Source organism: Takifugu rubripes, chromosome 3 (genome assembly GCF_901000725.2).
Source record: "Takifugu rubripes chromosome 3, fTakRub1.2, whole genome shotgun sequence".
In the NCBI taxonomy this organism is placed as follows: Eukaryota; Metazoa; Chordata; class Actinopteri; order Tetraodontiformes; family Tetraodontidae; genus Takifugu; species Takifugu rubripes.
In genome coordinates, this window is record NC_042287.1 from 15,452,256 (window position 1) to 15,479,463 (window position 27,208).

The following is a 27,208-nucleotide window of genomic DNA, read 5'->3' on the forward strand; positions in this document are numbered from 1 at the left end:
AGGAACCGTAACCATGGCGCTGGGACTCAGTCTGCAAAAAGAGACACTTTTTGAGTGCTGTGGAACAGGATGGAGCTCATCAAGGACCTGAAGGTTCCCTCAGACGTCATCAGGACCAATCAGGAAGGAGAAGCTGCTGGAACTGGGACAATGTGGGAAGATAGCAAATAGAGGGATAATAAATTGAAGAGCTACAAATTCACGGGACGACTCAGTCAGTGAGCCAGATGGGGGGGGGGGGGGGGGGGGGGGCCTCCCAGTTGAGGTCCGGTGCAGGGGCACGGCTGTTCTCTGGCCAACACATTCAGCAGGTCTAATGAGAGAGGAGGAGGAGAACCATCTGCAGCTCCAGCGAGGCAGCAGAGTGAGCAACCCCTCTCGTCGGGGCCTCATAAATCCATACTTATCCGCCTGACAAGTTCTTTTTCTTAGTTGATATTTTCTGGAGCTGAAACCGAAACTTCGGGGGGGTTGGAGATGGTTTCAGACGCGTTATCTCTGCAGCTCCTGCAGTATTACCGGCTGTCCAGGCGATCGGAGACAGGCTGGGATGCTGTAAGCTCACTGAACCAAACACAGGCAGCATGACATCCTGTTCCAGACCAGCTCCCAGCAAAGGGAGGAGATCCTTGACTGGCTGGAAACCAGCAGCAAATCGCACCCTGTTCCAGAGTGAGACCCGTCTGAAGGATTCCTGGTTGAGGCGCCAGATTAGGGACTTTGACTGTGGTTAAGGAATTAAGGTGCTTATGGCGAAAGCTCTGGGTGGATCTGGCTGAACCAGAAGCTCCTCATAATCACACACCAATGTTTAAAATAAATATATATATATCTCCATTTGGCATGTTTACACCATATATTTATATTTATTAGAAGTGGAATCAGCCTGAAAAAAGCAAATAAATTTGCAACTTCATTAAACCTATTCTAGTTTAACGACTGAGGTGACCTTAAACAATGACTCTGTTGGCTTTAAGCTGTGGCAGGAGCGCAATTTATGCAACTGTAAATAAATATAGATAAAACTGACACGTCTGTGACGTCTGGGTGCTCACAGAAATGGGGGAGGAGGCGGGAAGAAGAGCATCAAAGCTGTTTTAGCACCATAAAGTGGTGATTTCTCTCTTTAGAAATGTGATATTGACCAAGAGGAATGACTTTTAAGAGGTGGTTGTAAAAGATACAGAGCCTAATTCTCTCCACCCATCTGGACCTTCAGTCTCCTCAGATGTCGCCTCGGGCGACAAAATGCGCCCGGAACACATTTTAAAAGTAAAATGAGCCGGTGAGCGACGTTCTGACACGCAGAGTTCCAGAAAGGGGACTAGAGCGCATGAATATCTAGGCGCCTCCCCACCACACCCCTTCAGCGGGTCATCTACTGCAGAAACCTGGAGCTCTCCACCACACATTTGCATGTCTCCCCCGTCCCTTCCTCCATCCGCTCACACCTGTTATTCACCTGTTTTCTTTTTTTATTCCCTCCTCGCGTCTCTTTCCTGCTCCACCTCCGTGGTTGCGCACAGCCTCATCTAAATGCACAGCAGGCGTGAGCTCTGCACCTTTGGGCATTTTTTTTCCCCCTCACTAGCGTGGAAAAAGTGCAATCATCCCTTTCTTTTAACACCATCTAATCACAGCGCGCGCTGACTTAGAAACGCTGATGTGCCATAATCCCGGCGGCGGGATCCACCCGATTTTGTGGCGCCAGCCTCGATATTTCATTCACTTTCCTGCAGCCTCGGCAGTTATCTCACCGTGTCCTGCTCAGACAGCACGCAGAGGCGTTCCGCTGCTCACACTCTTTCTTTCAGACAGACACAGAGAGAGAGAGAGAGAGAGAGAGGTAGGGGAGAGTAGAAAGTAAGGAGGAGGGACACACGGACCCCAGCCTCGGGACTGAAGAGGAGGATGGTGGAGGGAGAGAGAGGCTGAAATTCTGCTGAAGTGGATCAGCATGCTGTTCAGCGGAATCACTGGGAACAGCCTCCTTTTGTGTTCCCCTGTCTGCAGTGGGGGGTGGGGGGCTGCTTTTAACATTGCGCCCAAGGGGAGAAGCCGAGCTCCAATCAGCCGCCAGTGATCCCTCTCATCCTGTGCAGCCTGCTGCTGGTGATTTATCACTGACCTGAGACAGAAGCTGCACTCGGCTCACAAGAACCACCTGGAACAATCACCAGATTCTGGTCTTGGAACCGACCTGATGACCAGAGGACAAAGGGAGGATTAAAATGGACTTACTGACCGCTGCAGACTGCAGGAGGAGTAACTTTTCCACCCCTTCGTGCTGCTGGAGGATGTTTTCTTCCTCTCGGAGGGACGGAGAGGGTTGGCAGAATTATCTGTTGAGCAACTGATGGTTTATTTCTAACGCCTGGCGAGCAGAAGACGACTTCCTCCCCCCTCCCTGCAGTAATCAGGCAGGACAGATTCGTGTTCAGGTGATGGAGGAGATGGAAATGGAACCAGCACGCTGGAGCTGACGCGCTTCCTGACGACCGAGCAGACACGTCCACGCCTGCCGATCCCCCCCTGCCCCGCAGGTCGACTCTGCCAAGTTAGCACGCAGCCCCCCCCCCCCCCCCTCCCCGCCGAGTGGGCGTAGTTTTCCAGCGTGATTGTGTAAGTGTTCGAGGGTGCCAGGAGCCAGAGTTTAGGATTACAGGTATTGTTGGGTTCTCATTTGAGGATCAGGGGCTGGACCTTCACCCAGGAAGGAAGAGTGGCGGCTCCACCAACGCCGAGCATCAGGAGGGGGGGGGGCTCTATCCTGGAGGAAGCCGATTCAGGATTGATTTTAAAGATGCACAGGGCTGAAGCCATTTATCGAAGCTGGACAGGGACCATTAAACGTGCGGAGAAGATGAAGTATTTTCGCCTGACTAAGTAAAATAGAATCACGGAGAAGACGAGCACTGATGTGATGAACAGCAGGCAGCAGAATGAAATTGACCTGTGAGCTGGTGTATTGATTTGCTCACACTGTCAGCATGGAGTCTCTGCTTAAGGGTCACTAATTTAATCATAATCCATCATTTGTCCTGACCTGATGACCTTTAAATCCTTCACCCATAACTTAGGGCGTCAGTTTTTTAAGTGACCCGTGACCATGTGGCGTGTTTTCGCAGGTGCCTTTAGAGCAAAGAGTTGCATGTGAAGTGGAGACCCAGAGCTGAGCCGACTCTGTGGAGGAGAAGTTACCCCAGCTGGGGCACCCTCATCCCCCCTCAGCCCCCTTCAGCCATCCTGGAAAGCACAAGCTTTTTTTTTTTAAATGGAAAGCTGGATGTGGGCGTAGAGAAGCTGGGGAGGTTGGGGGGGGAGGATGGAGGCTTTTGAATCAGTGATGAGAGCGGCTGAACTCTGAACTCTGAAACGGGACCACAGGACGAGCCGGAGCGCCGCTGCGGGAAGGCAGGGAAAACCAGAGGAACCGAAGAAGAGGCGCCGGAGACGAGTCGCTGTGACGAGGAGCGTCCAGAGACAGGCCCGTGGATGAGGGTGGGGCCGCCCCACGACCACAGACAAAGACTCTGACGGAGTCTCAGGGAGGAGCGAACATCTGGACCAGCTGTGGATCCGCACAGTCCCACGACCCGTCACCATGGGCTGCAACATGTGTGTGGTTCAAAAACCCGAGGAGCAGTACAGGGTCATGTTCCAGGTGAGTGCCCCCCCCCCCCCCCCGGTGCCTGCTTCTCTCGGTAAAAAGTCGTATTAACTCAGCAAAGTTCACAGCTCACTGGGGGGGGGGGGGGCAGTCTAATCAGAGGTTCTGATCAGACGGGGAATAGAAACCATCTGAGACAGAGACGGCCGTTGGCATGGAGAAATCAGAGCAGCAGGGATGGATTCTAAAAACTAAAGTGTTATGGGAGAGAGTGGTTGCCACGGTTACAGCCTCAGCACCACATGCCAACTGGGACCGCCGCTCTGTGCGAATGCGCTCATCGAGATACTCGCCGGCCTCCCAACCGTACTGAGAAACATACACATTTCTGCCTTTCGGCAGGGTTGAGTTCCCACTTTAGCCCCCCCATCCTGGAGGTCCGGGTTCATTATGCAGGGCTATTATTCAACTTCTTGCCCTCAGTCGGCCCAGGTGGACGTTCAGAACCCGACCTCTGAAGGGGCCGAGTCCTCGGGATGTGATGATAAGAGGGGGGGGGGGGGGGGGGGGGGGTCGGAGGGGGGGTCAGAGAAAGGCAGCAGGGGGCCTGATCAGGAGCCTGAGGAGAAAATTTGAGGGCACAAATCTTATCAGACGTGATTCCAAACGGCCTTCAATGACTGATTGATTATTCAATAAATCGATGTCTGAGCACTTAATCAGGGCGGGTGGGGTGGGGGGGTGGGGGGTGGGGGGGGGGTACTGGGCGAGGGGCAGAACTTACAGGCGTACTGGGGGTAATTCAGAGCGTCCAGCTGACCCAATGTGCTTGTTTTTGGGAGAGAACAACCCACACAAACAGGAGGGTGGGGGGGGGGGGATGGGGGGGGTCCTGAGGCGTGTGTGCTCCTGCACCCCCCCGCTGATTATTCACCCATGTCACCCAAAAGCATCGGACCCCTCCCCACACACTCACCTCACTGGGTTTTCGTTTGAGAGATTCTCAGCTGGGGGGCTGTTTTAATTAACCAACACGTTTAATTACACCTCCAAATTAAAGTTACTGGCTGTCGGCAATAAAAACAGCATTAAACAGCTCCAGCGATGTGGGAAAACTGGGGGGTTTAATCTGACTTCGTCAACATTTTCTCCCCACCCGGTGGCGTCCTGGTTGAAGCCACGTAGCTTCATGCTGGGGGGGGGCTGTGAAGCACTCTATAATGTGGCTGATCCAGGCAGACACTCACCCACTGCCCCCCAGAGACCTTCAGCCACTCCCTTCCCTTTTCTCCTCTTCCTCACTGTAAAGCCGGAGTCTGTTCCCATGGCAACAGTGTCATTAAACAAACCTTACCCTGGGCGACACGTCGACAGACACACACTGACGGACAGACTGCCGATCTCCAGTTCTCTTAAATGCTCAGTTTATGTTTATTTCACGTCGATGTAAATCTATGAATCTGCCCATTTATTGATAATCCCTCTTAATTTAGTTGCAGCTCTAAAACTAATACGTTATTATAATATCAGGCATTAAAAAAGCCTAGAAATGAGGTTCCATAAAGGAGCATTTGATGGAATATTTCCGCAGATTTCCCCAGTCTTAATGAACGTTTCACTGATAGAGATCATCTGAATGTGACAGCGACCACCACTAGGGGGGGTCCGGGCCTGTTTTTACCCCCCCCCCCGATAGAAAATAACCAATCAGTTGACGTCACCCTGAGACATCGGCTGTGTTTGAATAATCCATAATCCCAGTGAGGCTCATCCTCATCATTCCTCATCATTCCTCATCATTCCTCATCATTGTGCTGCTTTTTGAGCCAACATCTCCTCACTGTTATCAGCTGCTGATGGAGCCGTCCTTCCGCCCCGCCCCGCCCCAACAATCAGAGGGCGGGGGTCAACCGCGGCCTCCAGATTAACGGCTCTTCCGATGGTGGACGCTGCGGCCTTGGAGGGGGGCGGAATCAATTACTGAACAAGTGGAATTCAATATATGTGGGAGCTTGATGGGAGATTCTCACAGATGCTGCCGAGATCAGTCGGCACGTTTGCTTTCATCCACGTGGTCGCCGCCCCGCGCCCCCTCCCCTTTGTCTTCTGCGTGGCACATTAGAGGAGGAATGATTAGGCATCAACCACCTAATGATTCCCCACGAGCCTCTGCTGGAAATCTGAACTCGGGCTCTCTTACTCTTTCCTGGAAATCTCGGTTTCTCCTCCATCGTTAGCCGTTAGCTAGCCTCTTTCACCTCTCCTCTTCCCTAGTTTTCCAGGAACATCTTTTTCATCTGCCCCTCCCCAGCTCTGCTTGTCACCCCCCCCCCCCAAATTTCAGTTTGGAATACAGAGGGAAAGAGTGTGGATGGGTACAAACCCGCAGGCTTTGTTCTCAGCCCCGCTAACCCAGCGACGACAGAAGCTTTAAACGCTAAAAGGCTGAAATTGATGCTCAAATCAACAAGCGACGGCTCATGTGAAGCGCTGCTCGCAGCCCCCCCTGATGGTTAATGAATGAGAGCGCTCCCTCTCCCACCCGTCCCCCCCCCCCCCCCCCAGCATTCGCAACAAATGAGCCACTCTGAGCTCTGCTGAACGATTTTAAAGGGATTCCAGATCAATAGATCTGTAGTTGGCTGCCTATTTAGAAATGCAGTCACAAACAACCGTGCAACCGACAGGCCACAAACGCAGCACGTTGGGGGGGGGGGTGGGGGGGGTCTCACCAACCTGCAGAGGATCAACTATGTGCACAAACTGCAAATCTGCTGTCACGGACCAAATGTCCGATTCCCATCAGCAAAGAACAGCAAGGCCTTTGATTGCATCATTAAAGACAGGCTCATCAGCTAAAGGGCAAATTAGGTAGAAGACGAGGGGGGAAAAGAGCTGGAAAGCTGCAGCGAGGATGAAATAAATGGAAACGGTGCGAGTTGACTCCGTCTCCAGGGAAGGAGAGAGGAGCCCCAACTGCTGAGGCAGCAGAGAGCAGGAGTGAGGATGAGAGGAGGGCGGAGGTCGACGGAGGCGTGGAAGGAAGGAAAGGGGGGCAAACGGGCACCAGACCGCTCAGGCCGGCAAAGACGGCGTCCGCATGACAAACGCCCAGCCTGAAATCGGCGTCGTCTGAGGATTCATGGGAAGGAAACATAAAAGCATCCAGCAGCATTTTGGTTTGAAGCTGCTAAAAAGGAGCCGTTGAGCTAAAAGGAGCCGTTTAGCTAAAAGGAGCCGTTTAGCTCGCTAGATGCCGAAATACCTTGTAAATAGCTGTTGTGTAGCCTTAGATATCCTCCTCTGCTGTGATGGGGGTGGGGGGGTGGGGGGTGGGGGGTCGTCTTCATGAAAGACTCGTGGAAAAAGGGTGCAGAGGTTGAATGTAGCACCAAAGAAAGTTCCTGTCATTGGCTGCACACAGGAACATTGACTTGACATGCAATTACTGGGAGGGTAGATGGGGGGGGGGGGGGGGGGGGGGGGGAATAAAGACGGGTGGTAAAGCCGCCAAGGTCAGCGCCTGCGTGCAGCGGTTCGCCTCTGGACGCAGAACCGCTCTGATCCGTTCCAGTGGAATAGAATCAAAGGCTAATCTAAGGCTAACGCCTCAGCCAAGACAAAAGACCAGGAGGTGGATGCAGGGACGGAGGCCCGGTGGAGGCCAGCAGGACCCTCGCTGGGACAAATGTGCAGTTATATGGGAAGGACTACAGTGTTTGAATGTGCCTTCAGAGAGGAACGAACTCGGTTTCCCCACGAAAGAAGCTGCTGCTCAGGATTTGGAGGCGTTTCTAAAGCCTCTCTTCAGGTTCGACCCGGCAGGACCGGCTCGCTTCCTTCCTAACCACTTTCCTGCTGTCTTGTCTCCACAGAAGCGTCACGTGTTGAGCTCTTTTGAAGCCGACGGTCGATTCAAGGTCTCAGTCTTCAGTTCTCTGCTCTGAATCTGTGTTTTTGTCCACTTCAAGTCTATTTCTCTCGTTTTTGTGAACCGTTTGTCCGTCTGACCCAACCGATCTGGGTCTCAGATCTGGGTCGCAGATTAAAGGAGGTTCTCTTTTGTCTCTGGTGTTAGAAGAAAACTCCACCTCCATTTTATATTAATGTATGTTCCAACTAAATTTATTATAATACGTGAATAATTAATCACACGTTTCTAATAGCTTTGTACCACTTGAAGAGAATTGCAGGGGAGAAAAAAACTTGGTAAATGAGAAAAAAGAAGACATTCTTCTTAAAAGATCAAAGCTTTTTTGAGTAGGACATCAAAGCAAACTGCACTCTTTATGTGTTGTGTGTTTCTCTCGTACGTGAAGTTACATTTTACATTCTTAATTATCTGATTCTCTTCCCTTCTGCAGGTAAAGGCTAAGGAGCTGTCCCGCCTGTCGGGGGACCCCACCCTGGACCTGCAGGACCCCTTCCTGTCCAGCATACTGAGGCGGGGGGTCCGGAAGCGGGCGGGCCTGGCCAACCCCGGCGGGTTGGTGACCATGGGCATGGCCGACTGCGTGGACAGCTGCACTCAGACAGACATCAGCTTCCAGCATATGTTGGCTCTGGGCAGGAGCGGCCAGCATCCCTGCGGAGCTCCGCCCCCGCCCGACCCGCCGCCATCTCCTCCGCTGCCTCCAGAGCCGTTTCTGTTCAGTGATCTGTGGGTTGTGCAGCAGGAAACCTGGCTGAAAGTCTCCCCCCACCCCCCGATGTCCTCACTAATCCCTCCTGAATGTTCTCCCCAGTTTCCCAGAGCCCGTCTACTACGACCCCACCGACTACTTCGATGTCACTCACCACGAGGTTGACAGACAGGACGAGCTGGAATATGAAGTAAGGCTCCTTTAATCAATCACATCCTGTTTGAAGAGCGTCGATCCCTGACCCCCTCGACCTTTCCTGCCCCCCCACCCAGGAGGTGGAGCTGTACAAGAGCCGCCAGCAGGACAAACTGGGCCTGACCGTTTGTTACAGGACCGACGACGAGGAGGACCTGGGGATTTACGTGGGAGAGGTGACGCCGCTGCGGGGAGAGGGAGACGCGTTGAGATTATTGATCATTCACCCAAACTTCCCCCCCCCTCAGGTCAACCCACACGGGATCGCCGCGGTGGACGGACGCATCCGCAAAGGGGACAGAATCCTGCAGGTGAAGCCGCTGTCGGTGCGGAGGTGAGGGGGGAGGTGAGATTGTCTGACCCAAGCTCCTCTTTCCCTGGCAGATTAACGGCCTGGACGTTCAGGACCGGGAGGAGGCCGTGGCCATCCTCACCAGGGAGGACAGCACCAACATCTCGCTGCTCCTCGCGCGGCCTGAAACCGAGGTGAGGAAGTGGGATACGCCGCCTCCCGGGGGAGCCCGCCATGGGAAACGACCTCAAAACGCTCCGCTTCCATTTATCTCCGTCTGTACAGAGCTGGAAATGAGTTCACCTGGTTGGGGGGGGGGGGGGGGGGCGCTCTGACTGGGCCGCAGTAAGAGTCCAAAACAAGCCGCTGTAGACCAATATTAACACCATTTAACTATTTACTGAGGACTTAAACTCTGAATTCTGACTTTTGACGGGTCAGGGTTCTCAGAATTTCTCATTTTATTCTCAGGGTTCTGATTTTTTTCCCCCATCTTCTGCAAAAACATTATCACGAGGATTGCGGCTGCTGTATTTCTGCACCCAGAACCCAGCGGTCCAAACCCCAGATGAGAGTAGAGATAAAGGTGAAGACAAATGGCGCCGGTGTCACTTTGCTTTCCTCAAGGTGACTCCTCCAGCAGACACGAGCGCTCATGAAGCTCCCAGATCGCAACAAATCGTGAAAGTTAACACAAGTCCATTAGAACATCTGCAAAACAGGACGAAAACCAGCTGCTGGAGAAGACAAATCTGTATTCCGGCTGCATTGGAACGTAGCTAAAGGGCAGATTTTAAAAAGCCCTCATTAAAATGGTCTTAGAGAAACGCACACATGCACGTGCACACGCCTGCACGCGCGCGCACACACAGGAACCTTCCTCTGTGTAAATATGTCCTTGTACTGGAGGGATCGTAGCAGTTAAAGGCCGACAGGATTTATATTGCTAAGGTCTCCCATTAAGATTCAAGAGACAGAATCATCAGAGGAACGTTCACAAGGAGAGATCAAAGTGCGTGCGTACGTGCGCGTGCGTGCGTGCGTGTTGGTGGGGGTAATCTAAGAGAATGAAGATAATCAATACTTCCTCTACTCTGAAGGATTGAAGCCATCACAAATTCATTCATCTAATGGTTATTTTAGTTACATCGTTTTGGTGTTTACATCACCAAATCTATGTTTTTTTTAATAAAACTGGCTCTGGGTGGTAGTTTAATGTATACATGCGATGGAAAAACTGCTGCAGTTTATTATTTTGATCATTGCGGAGAACCTGCTAAAATCTCAGAGCGCGCGGCGCCATCTAGTGGCAGGTACGTGTCATAGCAGGCAGAGATGACGTCATGAGCGCCTCACCTCAGAGGACACTTTAAATCATGTAGCCGAACAGCAAGTGTAAATGATCTCCACACTGTGTAATAACAGCTGTATGCAAGATTAATCATTTGTTTTTCCTGTTTGAACCTCACACCCCCGCCGTTATTCCTCAGAACGACAACCAGCTGGACGCAGAAGAATTGGACCTGGAGCTGCTCGATCACCCCCTACACCTGGCCGGCGCCGACCGGGTGAGGAAGAGCGCCACCGCTCCGGGCGCGGGACCAGGCAGCATGGACAGGAGCCACACGGGGATGAGCAGGGACTCTCCTGACCTTCTCCAGACGGTCCTGAGCAACAGCCAGGAGCTGGACAGCGGCGTCGGCCGCACGGACGAAAGCACGCGCAACGAGGAGTCGTCGGAGCACGACCTTCTGGGCGACGACCACACGAGTGCCTCCAACACCAACGCCACCAACACGCCCGGGAGCATGCGCAGGTTCCTCTCCGGCCGAGGGGACGCGCCATCCTTGCTGCTCCCCCACGACCTTCAGTTCAGCACGGACTCGCTGTTCGGCCTGGACGGCGCCCACCTGGAGCACGTGGAGCCGCCGTACGCGGGAGACTCGGCGAGGATGGCGATGCCGGGGCTGACGGAGCAGGAGTGTGAGCGGTACAAGGAGCTTCTGGAGATCAAATGTTACTATGAGAAGTACAGCGCACCCGTGGGGGGTCAGGGGTCAGCGCAAGAAGGGGGAGGAGGGGGGGGGGGTGGTGTCCCTGGACGTCAACAGGAACGAAAACCTCTCAGCGCACGAGTTGGCCCTGCTGGAGGAGGAGCTGCGGCACCTGGAGTTCAAGTGCCGGAACATCCTGAGGGCGCAGAAGATGCAGCAGCTGAGGGAGCGTTGCCGCAAGGCTTGGCCCCCGGAGGACAAGAGGGAGGGGGGCGCCGGGTCGGGCTGCGCCGACGCCAGCGCCGCTTTGGGCCGGCACGAGTCCTGCGAGCGCGGCCTCTCCGACATCAACGAGCTCCCGGAGAGGGAGCGCTACGACAAGGACAGCACCAGCGCCTACAACACCGGGGGGGAGAGCTGCAGGAGCACGCCGCTGGTCAACGAGCAGAGCCTGGGGGGCGGAGGAGCTCCTGTGGCTGGGCAGAGAGACGGAGGGGGGGGCGACAGGGGGGGCGAGGGCCGAGCTAACCTCAACCAGACCCACTCGCCGCAGGGGAATGGCGCTGAAATCAAAATATCCAGCCCGGGACTTAAGGTTAGGTCGCACCCTCGGGACGCAGGAAGTAGGCAAGGCCCCGAGGGAAGGGGGGGGCGACACCCGAAGGAGCGGTGTGGGGGGGGCAGTGCAGAGAACAGCCCGTACCTGTCCCACCGCCACGCGAAGACGAGGCCGCCGCAGCGCTACCTGAGCTGCACGCAGCTGAGGTCACCGTCCCCCTGCGACCGGGTCGGGGACCGGGACCGGGACACGGAGGGCGACGCCAGCCCGATGAGCTTGGGAAGCACGTGCAAAGACGGCGGCGACCCGTTCCCGCCCTTCTCCGCCCCCGCGCTGGCCGCCTCCCCCCGCACGGAGTGGAAAGTGAAGATCCGCAGCGACGGGTCGCGCTACGTGGCCAAGCGGCCCGTCAGGGACCGGCTCCTGAAGGCGCGGGCCATGAAGATCAAAGAGGAGCGGAGCGGCACGACCACGGACGACGACGCCGTCAGCGAGATGAAGATGGGCCGGTACTGGAGCAAAGGGGAGCGCAAGCAGCAGCTGCTGAAGGCCCGCGAGCAGCGGCGCCGGCGGGAGTTCATGATGCAGAGCCGGCTGGACTTCCTGAGGGTCCAGGAAGGCCAGCAGGAGGGCGCCCACCAGCAGGAGGCCACGACCATCCTGGAGCTGTGGCACCGCCGCAGCATGAAGAAGCGCAGCCGCAGGATCCTGGACAACTGGATCACCATCCAGGAGCTGCTGGCCCACGGGACCAGGTCGGCCGATGGGAAGAAGGTCTACAACCCCCTGCTGTCCGTCACCACCGTCTGAGGACGGGGGGGGCGGGGCTACAGAGTCCGCCACTCGAACGTTGACCCGCTACACGCCAAGAATGTGAATCTTTTCCAACGCAGAACCTGGTAACGACCCCCGATGGCGCCACCTGCTGTTGAGCCATGGGAGCAGCAGCGCTCCCGCCGAGAGGTGTCGGGTTTTTACCTTTGTTGTTGGGAAAAGCTTTCTTAAATTCGGGTCGGGGGGTGGGGGGGGGGGGTCCAAACGAACACTTTTATCACTTTGTCCTGTGTGTAAATGCTCGTTTTTAAGAAAAAAAAACCCCACAGTAAACGTTGCCTTTCCTTCAGAAATCAGCACAATTTGCCATGATTTAAAAACCAAGCTGTGAAGAACTGAACAGTAAAAGCTTTGAGACTGAGCACAAATGTTTCCTCTGGCGTTGTTAAACTTCAGGGGGCGACTTTTACACCTTAAAAAACGAGATGTTTGACTTTTCTAACGAACGCTGTTGTGCATGCTACAGCTCATCGTGGTCGTGGTGCCGTGTTTTATGTCAATGTCGTAGCCTAGGAAACGTGCGCTGGTTTAATATCGTGACGTCTCGTCTCCATTCACAGATGTCTTTATCAATAAACACTGTTGTCATGACGACGGACCCGAGTCTGCCCTTTTGTGTGGGGAGAGGAAATGACGAGTCGGCGCTTCCTAAACAATTCTAAACCTTTATTTTTTCTAACAAGAGTGAAAAGAAACATAGGCAACATTCAAATGAAAGGTTTATACACAAACTCACAACAGCTGAGTGTCTGAAATATCAATAATATAGTGATAATAACAATAATAATAATAATAATAGAATCTGAACCCAGGAAACAAAATAAACTGACAAAGTGAATTACAGTGAAGTTACCTTTTGAAGTTTTGAAAGGGAAAACTGAAGGAAAGAGGGAGGGAAAAAGGAATAAAATGGTTGTTTGAAGAAAAAAAAACAACTTAAGGGGGGTGGGGGGGGAGTCAAGAGGTACGTAATCATTTTGGGAAAGTAGCACCAAAAACATGAATGTCTGTTTTTAACACTTCCCAAAATGTTCTCAGTTTAGTCAAAATGCATTTCCCCTCAAAAAGAAAAGCCCAATAAAAATAAAAAAATACAAATGGTGCTGCTGTCGAAGCCCAACTCGGGCTTCAGGCCCAAACACAACGTTCCCAATAAACCCAAAGTTTACGCACCCTCGAGTGGCCCCACGCGAACTTAAACGGCGACTGTCTCCGACAGGCTGGACTCAACTACCATTTAATACATTTGGGATAAACATTTCATACTGACTGACCTCTGACCTCTGCAGGCGCGTCCCACGACGGCGTCTTCATATTATACAGGAAGTGATGAGTCCAGGAGAGGTGATGAATAAAGTTTGGGTAAAAGAGGGAGTCTGAAAACAACCATGGTGTCTGACGCAGCTGAGACGATGGAGTGCAGAAAAGGAGTCTGTTATAGTGTCTGAGTGACAGGTGGGGGGGGGGGGGGGGGGGGGGGGGGGGGGGGGGGGGGGGGCATACAGGGGGGGCGTTGATGGGTGGATGTCCTGCATCTATTAGGTGACACTGTCTTCTGGCACGCAACACCTCGTTCCCTGGATTGGACTTTATCACAAAACCTGTGACTGAAAAAAACCGGAATCAGCCCGAGGTGTGAAGCTCGTTGGGCTGATTTAACAGACGAGAGGAGGGGGGGTTACCTCTGGGTGGGGGGCGACGGGGAGGGGAACGGAGTGGCTGTGGCTGGTGGGACAGGTCTTCTTGGACTCGGAGGCCTGCGGGGACCGCTGCGCTCCCTTCTCCTCGTTCCTGTGGCTCTTCCGCTTGCGTTTGTCCTTGGATCGACCACGGCTGCTTCGCCTCTGTTCTTCGAGCTCAATCTGTGGCACAAACACAAAAGACACGAGGAGGGTTGAGATGAGCCACTCCAATTCAGCGCTGGAGTCTTAAACCGCCCAAATCCTGCACGCGTTCCTGTGTCTGACCTGGATTAGAGTGCGCAGCGTCTCTCTGGGGGGGGGGGAAGCTGCCTGTAAGACTCTGTGGATGAGGAATGTCTGGTCCAAGGACACCTCCAGCAGATCTCCCTCCAGCAGGAGCTCCTCCAGGTGAGTCCTGGTGGCTGCCGAGAGCTCGACAACCTGGCCCTTCAGCGAGGGCAGCAGAGACTGCAGCCCCCCCACACCTGAGGAGGGAGGGGCGGAGAAAAGTGCGTCAGGCCCGGCGACGGTGCCCGTAGTTACTGTAAAACAGCCGTTTAAAACCTCACCGGGGACGTTCGACTTCTTGCTGATGCCATTTTCGCATTCGGCCTGTGGACAAAGGAGCAACATTGTATGAGACGCAGTCAGGAAAACCCCGCGACCCAATCAAAGGTGACCTCGGCGGAGCCGAACCAGACGCCCACCTGAGTGCCGTTGCGCTCCTTGCTGCTCTTCTTGGGCGACTCGTCCGTCAGGTCGATAACGCCGTCTTCTCCCTCCCCGCCCTCCGAGTCCGACAGAACAATGACAGAACTCTCTTCCGTCCCCCTCCTGGCCTCCTCTTTCTCACACTTGAGAGTGTCTTTGAGTTCCTGCAGCCTGGCGAGGGCCCGCTGCAGCTCGGGCGTCTCCAGGGCCTCCTTGGCCCGGCCCTGCCAGGTGATGGCCCGCTCCGTCAGACACTGCAGCGCCTCTCCTTCGGGCAGACGGACCGGGAGCCTCTGCAGGGCTACGAGCAGCGCCAGGATAGTCTCCAGGCGCGGTCGCCGCGAGCGCTGGCACCGCGGACACAAGAACCGCGAGTCCCAGTCCCACCAGCAGAGGGGGTTGAGCGGCGGTCCGGAGGCGGGGAGCAGGGAGGGGAAAGGGACGCAGCCCCCGTGGAACCAGTCTTTACACAGGTGGCAGCGAAGCTGAGGAGTGCGAGGCTGACCGCTGCACACGCACACCGACTGGGGCGGGGCGCCGCTGCGGCCGTGGTTGCTGCTGCCGTGGTTACTGCTGCCGTTCTCTCTTACAGAGTTCTCCGAGTGGCTGGATGAGTCCGTCTCCATGGCTTCCTCCCACCTCCCATTGTCCTTGGCTTCCTTGTAACCAGCAGTGTTAAGACCTGATTTAAGCAGATTCAGTTTCTGAAGCTTCAGTAGTGCCTCCTTCTCCTGGTGCTCCCCCTCCTTAAAAGCCATCACCTGGAGAAAAGCGCACAGGACACGCTTCTATATCCTGCCTTCAGGTTCAAAACGTTACTCGAGCTAAACAAGGCATGCTTCTTAAACTCACTATCGCAGCAGGATCCCTCAGGTCCTGTGCAGAGAGGCCCAGAGTGTTGTTATCAGAGTCATCTAAGGACTCATCATCCAGTGGCTCCGTCTCATCTCGCCTCTCTTTTCTTTTTGCACATGGACATAATACCTGTAGGGCACCAATGGAATTTGCATAAATTAACACTGCCATGTCTTTTTCAACGTTTCCAAATGTTCTTTTTTGGGGGGGGGAATGTTTTTCATTGTTCCCTTTAATGCAAGTCCAAATTACACGGGGCAGATTCCAAAAGGTTGGTTAGTGCCAGGGTCACAGTCTGTGCCTCCTGCCATGCTGTTAACTTTACCAAGAGTTCCCTACAGCGTTTCAGGGAAATACGCCTTCATTCGTGTACCGACATCACCGAATACTCGCTGCCCACCTCCAACAGACTGTGCGGGCTGCTTTTCTTCAGGAAGGTCTTGCTGGCCTTGTCCTTCCAGGAGTGAGCGCTGGCAACCTGGAGTTCAAGCTGCCTCAGTTCCTCCATGTAGACGGGTAAGTCCCTCCCAATAGCAACCAGCCCCTCCAGGTCATCCAGACATGGGTAATGCTCGCCGTTCTGCGCAGAGCAAAATAATTATCTACGTGATCCTTTAAGGCTGTGAACGTCTTAGTGATTTTAATTTACTTAAGCAAAAGTAATAAAATGGGACATGGACTGAAAGGCAAATTAAATGACCTGGATCTCCTCGAGGTCTGTTGCCCAAGCCCGCGCTCGCGTGAGGCAACCCTGCAGGGCCGAGATGTTGGGGAGCTTGACCGGAATAAGCTGGGCCTCATTTACTATTGCATCCAGGGTGGAAAGAGGATGCTTTTGCCTGGCGGGACGAGAACACAATGGGAAACGTTTGGCACCGTGCCGACCGGACAAGTTGGGAAACCGTTACAGAGGAAATTCCATTGAACCGACCTTTGCTCCAAGCAGATCTGTGCTTTCTCCTCCCAGCGTTCTGCAATGGTTAGCAACTCCTGAAGCTCAGCCATGGCCGTCTCCACCGACACGCTCTGCGGCACGTTGCAGCCCGCTTCCATCAGGTTTCTCAACACATCCAAGGTCACTTCCTGTCTCTCCCCTCCTTCGCTGCCCAGGGTGCGCCTCACCTCTGTCAGCCAGTGACCCTGTTCCTTCAGGCCCTGGAGTAAATCGCACTCTGGCACGACAGCAGGCAGCTTAGCTCCTCCTTCCAACATAATCTCCAACTGCTCAGGGGGAGAGTCCCTCTTCCAGTCACTCAGCAGCTGCTGAGCCTGACTCTGAAACTCCTCCACTGTCTGCAGAACCACCTTAAGAGCCAGAAGGTAAATTATATTTAAAATCACCTTTACAACCACTGAAGCAAACAAAGTTAAGCTTCGTACCTGCACTTCCTCCAACTGGTTCATGACACACGGGAGGTTTTTCATCGTCTCAATCAAAGCTTGCAGCTCTGCCAAGGACATCTTCTTCTCACTAACAGATGATCACGTGTCAGAACATGTAGCATCTTACAGGTTTCATGCCTGAGGTGCTGTCGTACCTTGTCGAATGACTGAGGAGTTCAGTGCTTGCCCTGTGACAGTGTTCAATGTCCTTTAGAACACCACTGAGTCTCCGCAGAAGCTCGTTGTCGGGGAACTTCTTTTCTGCCGCTTCATTTTTCAGAATCTCCAAGTCTTTAATGACTGCAGTCAAAGATTTGATGTTTAAAACCATAAACTTTGGCTTGACACAAACCTCAGGAGATTGATCCCCCACCTATCTTATTTCCCTCCTCTTGTTCAAGTGCCTCTTTTACTTTGTTGGCCCAGAGATCAAAAGATTCCGACCGAACCTTTAGTCTGTGTAACATGCCTAATAACTCATCCAGGGTATATCTGTACCTGTAGAAACACAAAAAGTAATAAAAATGAACACTGATTCGACTGATCTGAAAGCACACACACATCAGCATGAGGGATAAATACCTGAGGTAGAGTTTATCAGTGGGGCAGTTGCACAGATCCTGAGTGTGATAGAGACACACCAGACGCTCGGAGCAGTTGGAGCAGGCCAGCGCAGAGAGGAAACAGGTGGTCTTACATTTATCGCACTGCCTCTCATCATCAGGCAGCAGCTCAAACGCCTCGCGCTCTGCTTCACTGATGCCCTGCAGGCACAAGTTTTGGGGTCTTAATGCACTTCGTTTTAACGAGACACGAAGACCTAAATGTGGCCTCTCACCCTTTCCATGAGAGCCTTCCGCAGCTTCCTCTCCTCCTGAACAATGATGAACATCTCCCGATGAGTAGCTGCCGCCAGGTTCAGGTCTAGTTTCTCTGGACTGGCCGCCATTTTGCAGGTGAGCTCCTCGTGGGAAAACACGCAGTACCTCCTTAAACGTCGGTAGTGCTCGATGCAGGAACGGCCAATAGGCAGCTGAGGGGTGGACAGGCATCAGACTCTGATCGTGCTGCACTGCAAACGTGTGAAATCCCAATTTAGGACGTACCCAGTCCGCTGTGCAGAAATTCACAGCTTCAGCAAAGTTATATCCCTGATTGAAGCCGCTGTGGTAGGCTCTGGGGAAGGTGATGACAAACTCCCCGGCGCACTGATTGGTACGAACAACCTGCCAACGAGAAGCAGTGATGAGACGAAGGGAAGTCGACAACAAACCTGGTCAGACTCCGGCTATGAGCTGACAGACGAGTAGCACAACAAACTAAAAGAAACAACTGACTACAAGGCTCCACGTGACTTTTACACCACAAGGTTTCACTGACGATACTGAGGAAGACTGACCGGGACACCATGAGCCATGAGGATGTTGGGGTTCATTATGGTGACCAGCTGGTGCAGGAGGTCAGGTTGGAACTCAAACAGCTCTGGCGTCAACTTCTTCATCACGTCCTCCAGTCGTTCGGCCGCCACAGAAGGAACCCCGTACCAGGTTTTAGGTTCACCCCTGGCGGTTATGGAACATTCCAGAAGACAGGTTTGTCTTATTTACTCACATGACATCCTCATTACACAACAATATGACATTTACTATCCAAGCAGCTTATCATGCAGATGGGACTTCTGTACCAGTGCAGGTAATTGATGGAGTAGCTCCAATGATCCTCAATATGCCAGCAGAAAGCTGAAAACACCATTCCCACATAAAGCCAGGGGACCTTCATCCCAGAGATGTCTCCATTAATGTGGCAAAGGAGCGACTGCTCCAGCAGAGGCATCACGTTCAGGTTCCAGCCACTGCGGGCATAATCCTGACCAAGAAAACAGCGTTTCCGTTACCAATCTTTAGTGACTTTGGATTTCTCGAGCAATAAATGTCTGATGGCAGCGCACCTCCTCTTCTTTTGTCAGATTCCTTTTGCCATTGTTCATCGGGAAGCCACTTCCGAAATCTTTGGAGTGTATATCTGCTCCGTATTCAACAGTCACGTCTTCCTCGATGCTGCTGACCAACCTCCAGAATTCTCTCTCCACCAGCTCAGTGGGAACCATCTACACCAAACACACAGCAGTTTGTATTGCAACGTTAGCGACCATCACAGCACAGGCTGGCTTCACAACCAACACGCTCCACTCTCGGTGCTCTTACGTGGACTGGCATGTTGAAATAATCCGCTTTGAAAGCATCCGCCATTTCCCCAAAGCTCTGAAGGGAATACTCTCGCGTGGCCTGCTCAAAGCCAAAAGCCTCTGCGGGTTTCTTACATTCCTGAGATGTTTGGAAATAAAAAAACATTTGAATTCAAGAGGATATCTTCTACAATGAAAGCACAATTAAAAAAAAAAAGGTCCTCACCTCCGCGACACACTTGGGGCATCGCCAGTTTCCTTTGGGAAGATCAGTCAGGGCGGGTAGTAAACAGTAGGTGTGGTAATTATCCTCACAACCATCGCAGAGCAACAGCTTCTCATCATCCTCCCCTCGACCACACATCCGACACACAAAGGAGTCCACCTACATCAGGGAGAGAAGAAGACAGCAGGCTCACTCTTTAAAACAGCAACACTCAACACGTGGAATATGACAAAATAAATCAGATGTTTGTATCAGAAAGGCAACAGTGAATAAGCAGCACAAAGCACTAATTACAGGCCTGTACGGGTGCTTTGACAATTTCCTTTTGTCAACTTACACATTGGGGATTGCTGATGTTGCGTCGGAGCCTCATAGTCATCTTGCTAAACGGCCTATCTGAATCATCCTCCTCCTCCTCTTCGTTTTCTTTTCCATTCTCTTCCCCCGGTTCTTCTTTCTTCACCTCTGACTTCATTATGACGCTAGGAGGCGGCAGTAGGGGACTAGATGTCCCCCCATCGACCTGGCTCTCCAGAGAGTCCGAAGGCTCCACTTTGACTGATGTGTCACCTGGAGCTGGGGAATCGTTCTCCTTGATGGTTACAGTTTGAGGCAGCTCATCTGAAAGAAAAGCAAGATGCTTTCATGAGGTGAACAGGACAGTTGAAAGGTGTGCTGAGGTTGCCACGGTTGCGCCTACCTTTTTTCTTGATGCCTTTGTGTCTGGCAACCAATCCCAGCCCCATCATCTTTGGTCCTGCCCCGTAGATCTGGAGTTTCTTCAGTTCTGGGTTCTTCTCTATGTCTTCTTCTGTAGGTTCAGGCTGTGGAAAAGAGGAGACTTTTGTTATAAATTCATGAACCGACACGCTACAAAAACACAGAGCAAAGCAGGAGTCTACACCAAAGGAGAACAGTTACGACAGCAAGGTGTCACAAAAGGGAATCATACTGGGTTAGAAAGTCAGGAAGTTAGCCCAGCTCACAGTCAAAGACCCACCACTAGACCACACAACCATCAAACACACTAAACAGTTCAAGTCTTTATTGCTTAGTGTTGCTTTTAACTTTTGGGTTGTCCAAAAATCTACATCAAGAGAAAAACCTGCTTAGAGTTTCCACACTGATCAGAAAACAAACACCTTGCTGATGAAGTCAGTCCCTGCTTGAGATAAAGCCCCTTTTTCACATTTGCATAAGCTTTTTGTAGCGTGCAGTGCAGAAGTAGTGAATGCACGGCCTGACCACATCTCTGAACAGCTACAGGCTGGTCCAGAGCATTAGTAGCATGATTGGATGAAAGCATGAAAATAGACATTTTTGGATCAAATAATCTACGAGCCATCGGTGGCGACTTCAACTGTGCGTCTGTGTCTCGTCAGTCCTACCGATCCCTTGCAACATTGAACAAAATGCTACATTTCAACAAAAATAGAAGAATTGCTAGAAACAAACCCATAACAGATTACATAGCTTCTAATGTAATTCCCCCTGTTGGTTCCCTGATTGTTCTTGAAAGGCCAACAACTCGTTTGTTCAGCTTTTTGGTGGCGTCGACTGTCCACTGCAATCGCCAGAACACGGTGCTCTTAAATCAATCTGAAAAGCTGGCAGCGTCTTCAGTACAAGCGCACTCCAAAGGACGCATGCAGTCAGCCAACAGTGAGCTGCTGTGGCACGCTGAGCAGAAAGAGCAGAAGAGCACAGGAGCCAAGACAGCCCACACAGCAAAGCAAGCAGAGAACATCCAGAGAGCAAATATAGGTAAGACAGCTAGAGCACAGAAACTCAGCTCTTCAAGAAAAGAACTTGGAACTGGAGCTGGTGGCGTAAATGTAGGGTAAGGACACGTGAAACCATGTGGAAACCATTCTTCACGCAGAGTCGAGGTCAAATTGAGGTCATTCAACATTCCCAGACAAAACAACTTTGTCTGATATGGCACTACGGGCGTTTTTTGAAGCAAAAAGTGTGTTAAAAAAATGAACCACATTAGAAAAATCAACCTCAAAGTCCTGTAGACTTTGAAATTATGATGAATTTCCATGCAACAAAAACCCTGCAGCTGCCATGTGATCCAATTATGGACTGCCAACCTTGAAGTTAATGAGTTATGAGAATGTTTAGGTGGTTAGTTAAAATAATGCCAACATCTACACATCTTCAGATGAAAGGTCTAAGAAAAGAGGCAGGGGAGAACTCATATGCTCGAGAGGCAGTACCGCAGAGATGTGTTGAGAGCCAGTGGTGAGAGGATGGGGGGCCAGATCCTCTGGACCCTGCAAGGGGAGACAATAAGAGGAACAATAAACTAAGACAAGAGGGGGGAAAGAAATGAGGGAAGGGAGAGTCTGGAAAAGGACAAAGCCAGTAGTCAGAGTAAAAAAAATCTTGACTGGGTCACAGAACTGGACCAATTAAAAGTCCAGCATTTTAGGACAGTTCCAACCTAAACTGGCCAGAAGATGCACCAGATTTATTCTCCAGCTGGCACCAGGTGGAAATTAGTGCAAGTTTAGAAACCAGCTATTCATTTTCATGGTTAATAAACACTAAAATATGTCGACTTTACTTTTTTTACCTAGAAAATAACCATGTAAATGTCCAGTGCTGGGTAGACCCAGTTAATGGATCATCCTTAATATGTCTGCATGTTGTGCTATTATCTCCATTTTAATGAATGAAAACAAAGAAGCCATTCTCAAGCACAGTGAATTACCAAAACTAGCATCCACAGGCTAGCTCGCTAAGGAAACAGTCAATGCCAACTTGGCGGCAAAGGTAGGGGTCATTCCTGATTAGCCGCTCGCAGATATCAAGCACACGGTAACAGGATGGGGAAAAAATGCACGTAGGCAGTGGCAACGCCGCTGAAAATGAGGTGTAATGATAAAGAAAAGGGCGAGTTCACCCGTGAGGTGAAAGACGGCGGGGAGACAAAAGAGCAGAAAGCCACAGTGCAGGTGAGCAGCAGAGGTCTGGCAGGATGACAGGGAGCAAGCGGAGATGCGCTGAGTGCTGCATCACATCTTTAGATGCTGTAACGGAGGCAGGGGGGCCACACACGGGAACACTGGACATGACAGCATGGCGCGCTCCAGCACTATCATCCAACACACCGCTGGCCTTTGCTTGACATTTTGCCAGCCCTTTAAAATGTAAGCTGTTGTTATTTGGATGATCAGCAGGACGTAGACAGTGAACCGCTACACGGGGACGCACAACAGCCACCTCAGATCATCAAAGATTTACACCCTTTCGTAAAAAAGGCACCTCTAGTGTGCACATTTACTGGATGAGCCTTTCGCTCTACTTTATTAGAGCCTTTTAGTTTAGATGATCAGTTATTTTCTCATTAATCAACACCCAGCTCTCCAAAACACCCAGACTTGTGTCTAATCTCCTCTAGATTAGTCTTTGCCTTGTTGGAAGGGGAAATTCCAGCCCAGTCTGAAGTCCTGAGCATTTTGTGCCCCCAAACATTGTATCTCTACGGTCTGGGGGCAGTTATTTTGACCAGATATTGAGTGGCGAGTGTCTCTTCAAATCAAGTCCGATCAATTGAATTGACCACAGGTTGACTCCGAACGGGGAGATTAATGAGAGAATATATTTTTAATAACAGCACAAACGTGGCAAACCTGTTTGCATCTGCGTGTAAAGACCCATGAAAAAGGAAAAAAAGAAACTGCCACGTAAACAGTTGCTGGACTCAGATTCCCTCCTCTGAGTGGGTGGAGGTGTGGGGGTCGCGGGGGTGTTTCTCATACTAAATGATGGGTGCTGCCACTCACGTCGGGCTGGCAGCGATTCGCTCTGCGTCCATAACTGCTCATTTTGGACGGCTGCACCGACTGTCGCAGGGGGATGGAGTGGGGCTTGTACTCTTTATCGACATCCTCGCCGTCATAGTGCTTCGGCTTGCAGTGCTAAAAGAATAAGAAAACGACGTTAGGACAACACCAAGCAGGTTTCTTTCACGACAGCGACCACAGCAGGGTGAAAAGCCTCTTCTACGCATCATGTTGACAAGATCTGGTGTGGTTTGGGTAAAGTTTCCTGGTTTTTGTGGATACAGAAGGTGTTAAATCTGCTGGTGACTAGAAATGAAGGGCAGAAATGTGTGGAATGCTACCGGGAGGCTAGCACCAGAGTGGAACATCTCAAACGGGTAGATGATCCTCTCGTAGTGCGAGCGCAGCAGAGAGCCGATGTTTTTGCCCGGAGGATAGCCCAGCCGCTGCGCCACGCGGGCCCAGCGCCGCTCCTTACACACCATCTCGAAGCCTCCTTCGTCCGCCACGACCTGAAACACACAGGTTTGACCAACCACATCAGCTATGGGATTAGTAAGGTTGACATTCCCCCACTGGTGAGGTGAAATCAAACAGCACGTACCTTCGACAAGCCAAAAAGATCAAGGATGCGCCTTTCGATGTGTGGGATTTTTAAGGAGGACGCCTGGATCTCCCAAAACCTGGCAATGCGGTCCAAATAATTGAGCTTCACTCTGGTCTCCGCCTGAGAAGTTCCATAAAGACCAACCGTGAGCGACAGCGTGAACCTCAGCTCTGTCAGGTATGAGCTTCCCAGAGGGAAAACAAATTACCTCCAACTCATTAAGCCTCTGGATGCGGGGCGTAAAACGAAAGCTATCCAGCTCCACTGAAAACGGCGGCTGCCAGTCCTGTTTTGAAGAAAGCTGCTTGTAAATATGTGAACCTTTGCAGTAAAACCTAAATTACAGCTTGGACAGTGACGCGTGTAACCACGGAAATTAAACCCAAGTTAAAATAGGGAAGATCGGCGTTTTAAATGAAGCCTGTGGAGCAAAAAGAACTGCGCTTTGATTATGTGCCTCTGGAAACCGAATAGGTTTCAGTTCTCTGCTTCTGTTTGAGTGAGGAATTTAAGAGCTGTGTACTGAAATATTTGTGTCACTTTCATTAGAATACATGTTTTTCTGGGAATGATTCAAGTTCTCAAATAGGAAAACCGCTTAATTTTCATGGCCAGCGTTGGGGGCTCTTGCTAAGATCTTACTCAAGACATGAGGAGAAAAGATACACAACACTCCTGTCAGACGCTCTCTGATGAAGGGCTGAGATATGTTCAAGACAGGAACAGTAAGTTCAGGGTTACATCATGCCGAGCATATAACGTTTAAGCAGAATTACTCACCGGCGGAGGCCGAATCTTGCAGATTCCTGACTTCTCTGCTATTGGACGAATCTTGGCAATGTAGCCCAGAGGATCCTGAAATTCCTCCCATGATGGCTCGAACACTGGACACTCTGGAGGAGGTACAAACTCTTCCCCTTCCATTGCCCTGAGAGCAGCAACACAGACAAAACAAGGGAATCAACCACGTGGAGCAGACGGCAGCACCCCAGAAAGCCACTGGAAGTTTGAATTGAATTAAACCATGAGACATTTTAAGTGCACTTCATCTGACTTGTTAAACAACTGTCTTGACTGCAGCCGCCTTTACCTAGAAAAACACTCGGAGCGCAGAAACCTGTCAAGCAACGATAAAGAATGCTTCATTATATATAAATATATATGTATAGGCAGTATTATAAGAGTACCTAAAAGAGTAGGCTGCTTATGATCCTCAGAAGAGAGAAAAGAGAATTTACCTGACAATTTCATTAGAAGCAGTTCGTAACTGACTTATTTTGCCACCAGTCAAACGCCAGCTGTCACATAACCTCTTTGGCAGAGGCAAGCTGACATTTTAATGTGACCACATTAGGGCGACTATGAATGGCAAACTTCCTCAACGCCTTCGTAGAATTTTAGATTTTATTAATAACCCTAAAGTCTGAATACAAGAGCAAAATTCGTGGCAGAAGACTTCTCTTAAAGGAACACGGGCCCTTCAGCCATAACAAAGGAGACGCCATCCTTTCTTGTCGTATCAGCTTTTAAAAGTAAATAGTATGAAGTGCTGCTGCAACATTTATAGGACAATAGCATTACATTTTAAAAGACAAAAACAAGTGTAAATGTAAAAAGAGCTTTGTGAGTTTCAAGGCCAACCAGCCATTAACCTTCATATATACTAATTTGGTCGGAACTGCTGCTTTTATATTAAAATATTAATATTAAAACGAGCATTTCCTACAGTGACTGTTCATCTTTTTTTGCCTGGCCTGGACACAAACAATAGCGTGGAGGCCATGAACCCTGAGCTCTAAAAAGCATCACAATAGGGCTGAGAGCTGCACAAACAATGAGCTTTAACGGAGAAACTGTGGAATTGTGCGAACTTCGGAACCAAATGATCTTATCTGTCAACACGTCCTGCTGAAGCCTCAATAACATAAAAACGGACATCTGTAACTTTACTGGGCTTGGAAGCAAACCTTACCTTCAAGCCACATGCGAAAACGGAGAAGGCAAACCAACGTAGTTTATTGTTTGTACTGTTATAAAAGGTCTCTACGTGGATCTTAGCATGGTTAGTGTGGAGCATTTCTCTGTGATCGACATTGTTAACGACGCTAACAGCTAATGTTAGCATCGAGGCCTCCACATTTTCAGCCCAGTAATACACATTCAATGGTCCAGTCCCATCACCTCCCCCGGGCTTAGGTGACTAGCATTAGTTAGCTAACAATTGTTCTGGAGGAGGAAAAAGTCAACAGCATGACCGCAACAGAGGCGAGCTACGTTAACCGATTTAGCTTAAAACGAGCCAGATATCATTATTTACATCCTTGTGTGTGCGCGAAATTAAACATGCAGCTATCTGAATCCCTTTGAACTCGACTGCCTCGTTACATTTCAGTGACTGACCGAAGACACCTCGATGTCCCGGGGTATGATAGGGCTGGGGGCCGCTCTCTTCCCTCTGTTGTTGTGATGACTGGTGGTTAGCTAAGGTTGGCCAGCTGTGCTCGGTCCTGTTGGCTAGCTATCGCTGCTAGCAAAGTTGACCGATTTTCAGGCTCACTTCTCCCATATACTTCGCTGTGTCAGACACACCGGCTCAAACCAAGGGCGGACGAAGTCCATTTAACAGTAAACGATACCCTCGAACTTTGCCGATTACTCGTTATTAATCAATTTCCGATCACCATCATCAGTCTCTTCAGGCCACCCTATCTTTCTTGACGAGACGCCATCTTAGTTTTTCTCAGGACCGAAGCACAACCTCTTCATCTTCGCACCACGTATCTCACGTTTACACCCCGAAAGTAGTACGAATACGCGCCACATGCGCCAATAAAGTCCCGTAATTGTCATTATCGTCATGACGTCACCAGGAAGTAGAGCAGTATTTAAAGTTTACGTAAGCACCCCCCCCACTCCCAAAGAAAGCTCAAGTGTGCAGTCTTTTTTAAAAATTTGTGGTTAATGTGATTTAAAAAAATAAATAAATAATAATAATTATTTTTAGGAATAGTGACAGTTTTACAGGTCAATTAATACATCTAATACGGTCCAAAGGTCATACTGATTGTCCAAATCTGCGAAAATATCATGACTAAAATTGAATTTCTGTGAGTCTGTATTGGATAGGAGGAACTTTATTGAATAATTTCATCAGACAAAGGGCGGTTTGAGTTTTCTATTCATAGCCTAATAACATAGTAATAACCTTCCTTAAGCAGAAAGCCGACGGAGAGCGCCGGCCTCCGCCAGCAGCTCATTACTTAAATCCAAAACAACCCGTTCCTCTTGAAGAGGGAGCGAGTCTTCCTGCGCCTTCGTGGAACCTGTTGAACTATTGTTGAAACATACCTGCCAGTTAACAAGGGCCAGTCGAGAGTAATCGGCTGCTTTCTGATCGAAGATCTGATCACCACTTGGCCTTTGATGATCAAGTGTCAAGAGGGTTTTTACGTATCTCCCGACCCATTTCGGGGATCTAAGGTCAGCGGGCTTCTCTACTTTTTGAAAATGAACATTATGCGAAATGTCTGTTCTCATCTCGCTTTTGTCTTTATCTTCGCTCAACATAAATATCATAAAAAATCATGAATATAATCTTGTCTCATGATTAGAATTCACTTTGGTTTAACGGTTAAAAA

At 50.8% G+C, this 27,208-nt stretch overlaps 2 protein-coding genes across 6 annotated transcripts; one reads left to right on the forward strand and one right to left on the reverse strand.

The window, feature by feature from the left end:
• The first annotated feature begins 1,846 nt into the window (after positions 1 to 1,846).
• LOC101076029 (PDZ domain-containing protein 4-like) lies at positions 1,847 to 12,725 on the forward strand. Its single transcript, XM_029833549.1, has 9 exons — positions 1,847 to 3,664; positions 7,486 to 7,530; positions 7,975 to 8,270; positions 8,356 to 8,443; positions 8,526 to 8,624; positions 8,697 to 8,759; positions 8,833 to 8,934; positions 10,231 to 10,782; positions 10,820 to 12,725. The coding sequence occupies exons 1-9, from the start codon at positions 3,605 to 3,607 to the stop codon at positions 12,101 to 12,103; spliced, it is 2,589 nt and encodes an 862-aa protein (XP_029689409.1). The 5' UTR covers positions 1,847 to 3,604; the 3' UTR covers positions 12,104 to 12,725.
• An 872-nt stretch (positions 12,726 to 13,597) lies between these two features.
• Positions 13,598 to 26,378, reverse strand: kdm5c (lysine demethylase 5C). 5 transcript variants are annotated; one of them, XM_029833495.1, is made up of 29 exons: positions 26,252 to 26,378; positions 24,351 to 24,498; positions 23,779 to 23,856; positions 23,568 to 23,690; positions 23,305 to 23,475; positions 22,964 to 23,098; positions 21,392 to 21,448; positions 19,870 to 19,993; positions 19,507 to 19,790; positions 19,170 to 19,328; positions 18,963 to 19,082; positions 18,707 to 18,865; positions 18,443 to 18,624; positions 18,158 to 18,320; positions 17,865 to 17,984; positions 17,597 to 17,791; positions 17,341 to 17,522; positions 17,132 to 17,256; positions 16,914 to 17,058; positions 16,756 to 16,846; positions 16,307 to 16,680; positions 16,076 to 16,214; positions 15,776 to 15,955; positions 15,373 to 15,504; positions 14,517 to 15,281; positions 14,379 to 14,421; positions 14,095 to 14,294; positions 13,810 to 13,989; positions 13,598 to 13,734 (listed from the first exon to the last, which is right to left on the reverse strand). In XM_029833495.1, exons 2-29 carry the CDS (start codon positions 24,492 to 24,494, stop codon positions 13,720 to 13,722), a joined length of 4,785 nt encoding a protein of 1,594 aa, XP_029689355.1. In that variant the 5' UTR covers positions 24,495 to 24,498; positions 26,252 to 26,378; the 3' UTR covers positions 13,598 to 13,719. The 5 variants fall into 5 exon arrangements, with proteins under 5 accessions (XP_029689355.1, XP_011601039.2, XP_029689356.1 ...); XM_011602737.2 differs by having other exon boundaries at positions 25,971 to 26,376; XM_003963545.3 differs by having other exon boundaries at positions 13,617 to 13,728; positions 25,971 to 26,377.
• Positions 26,379 to 27,208: the final 830 nt, after the last annotated feature.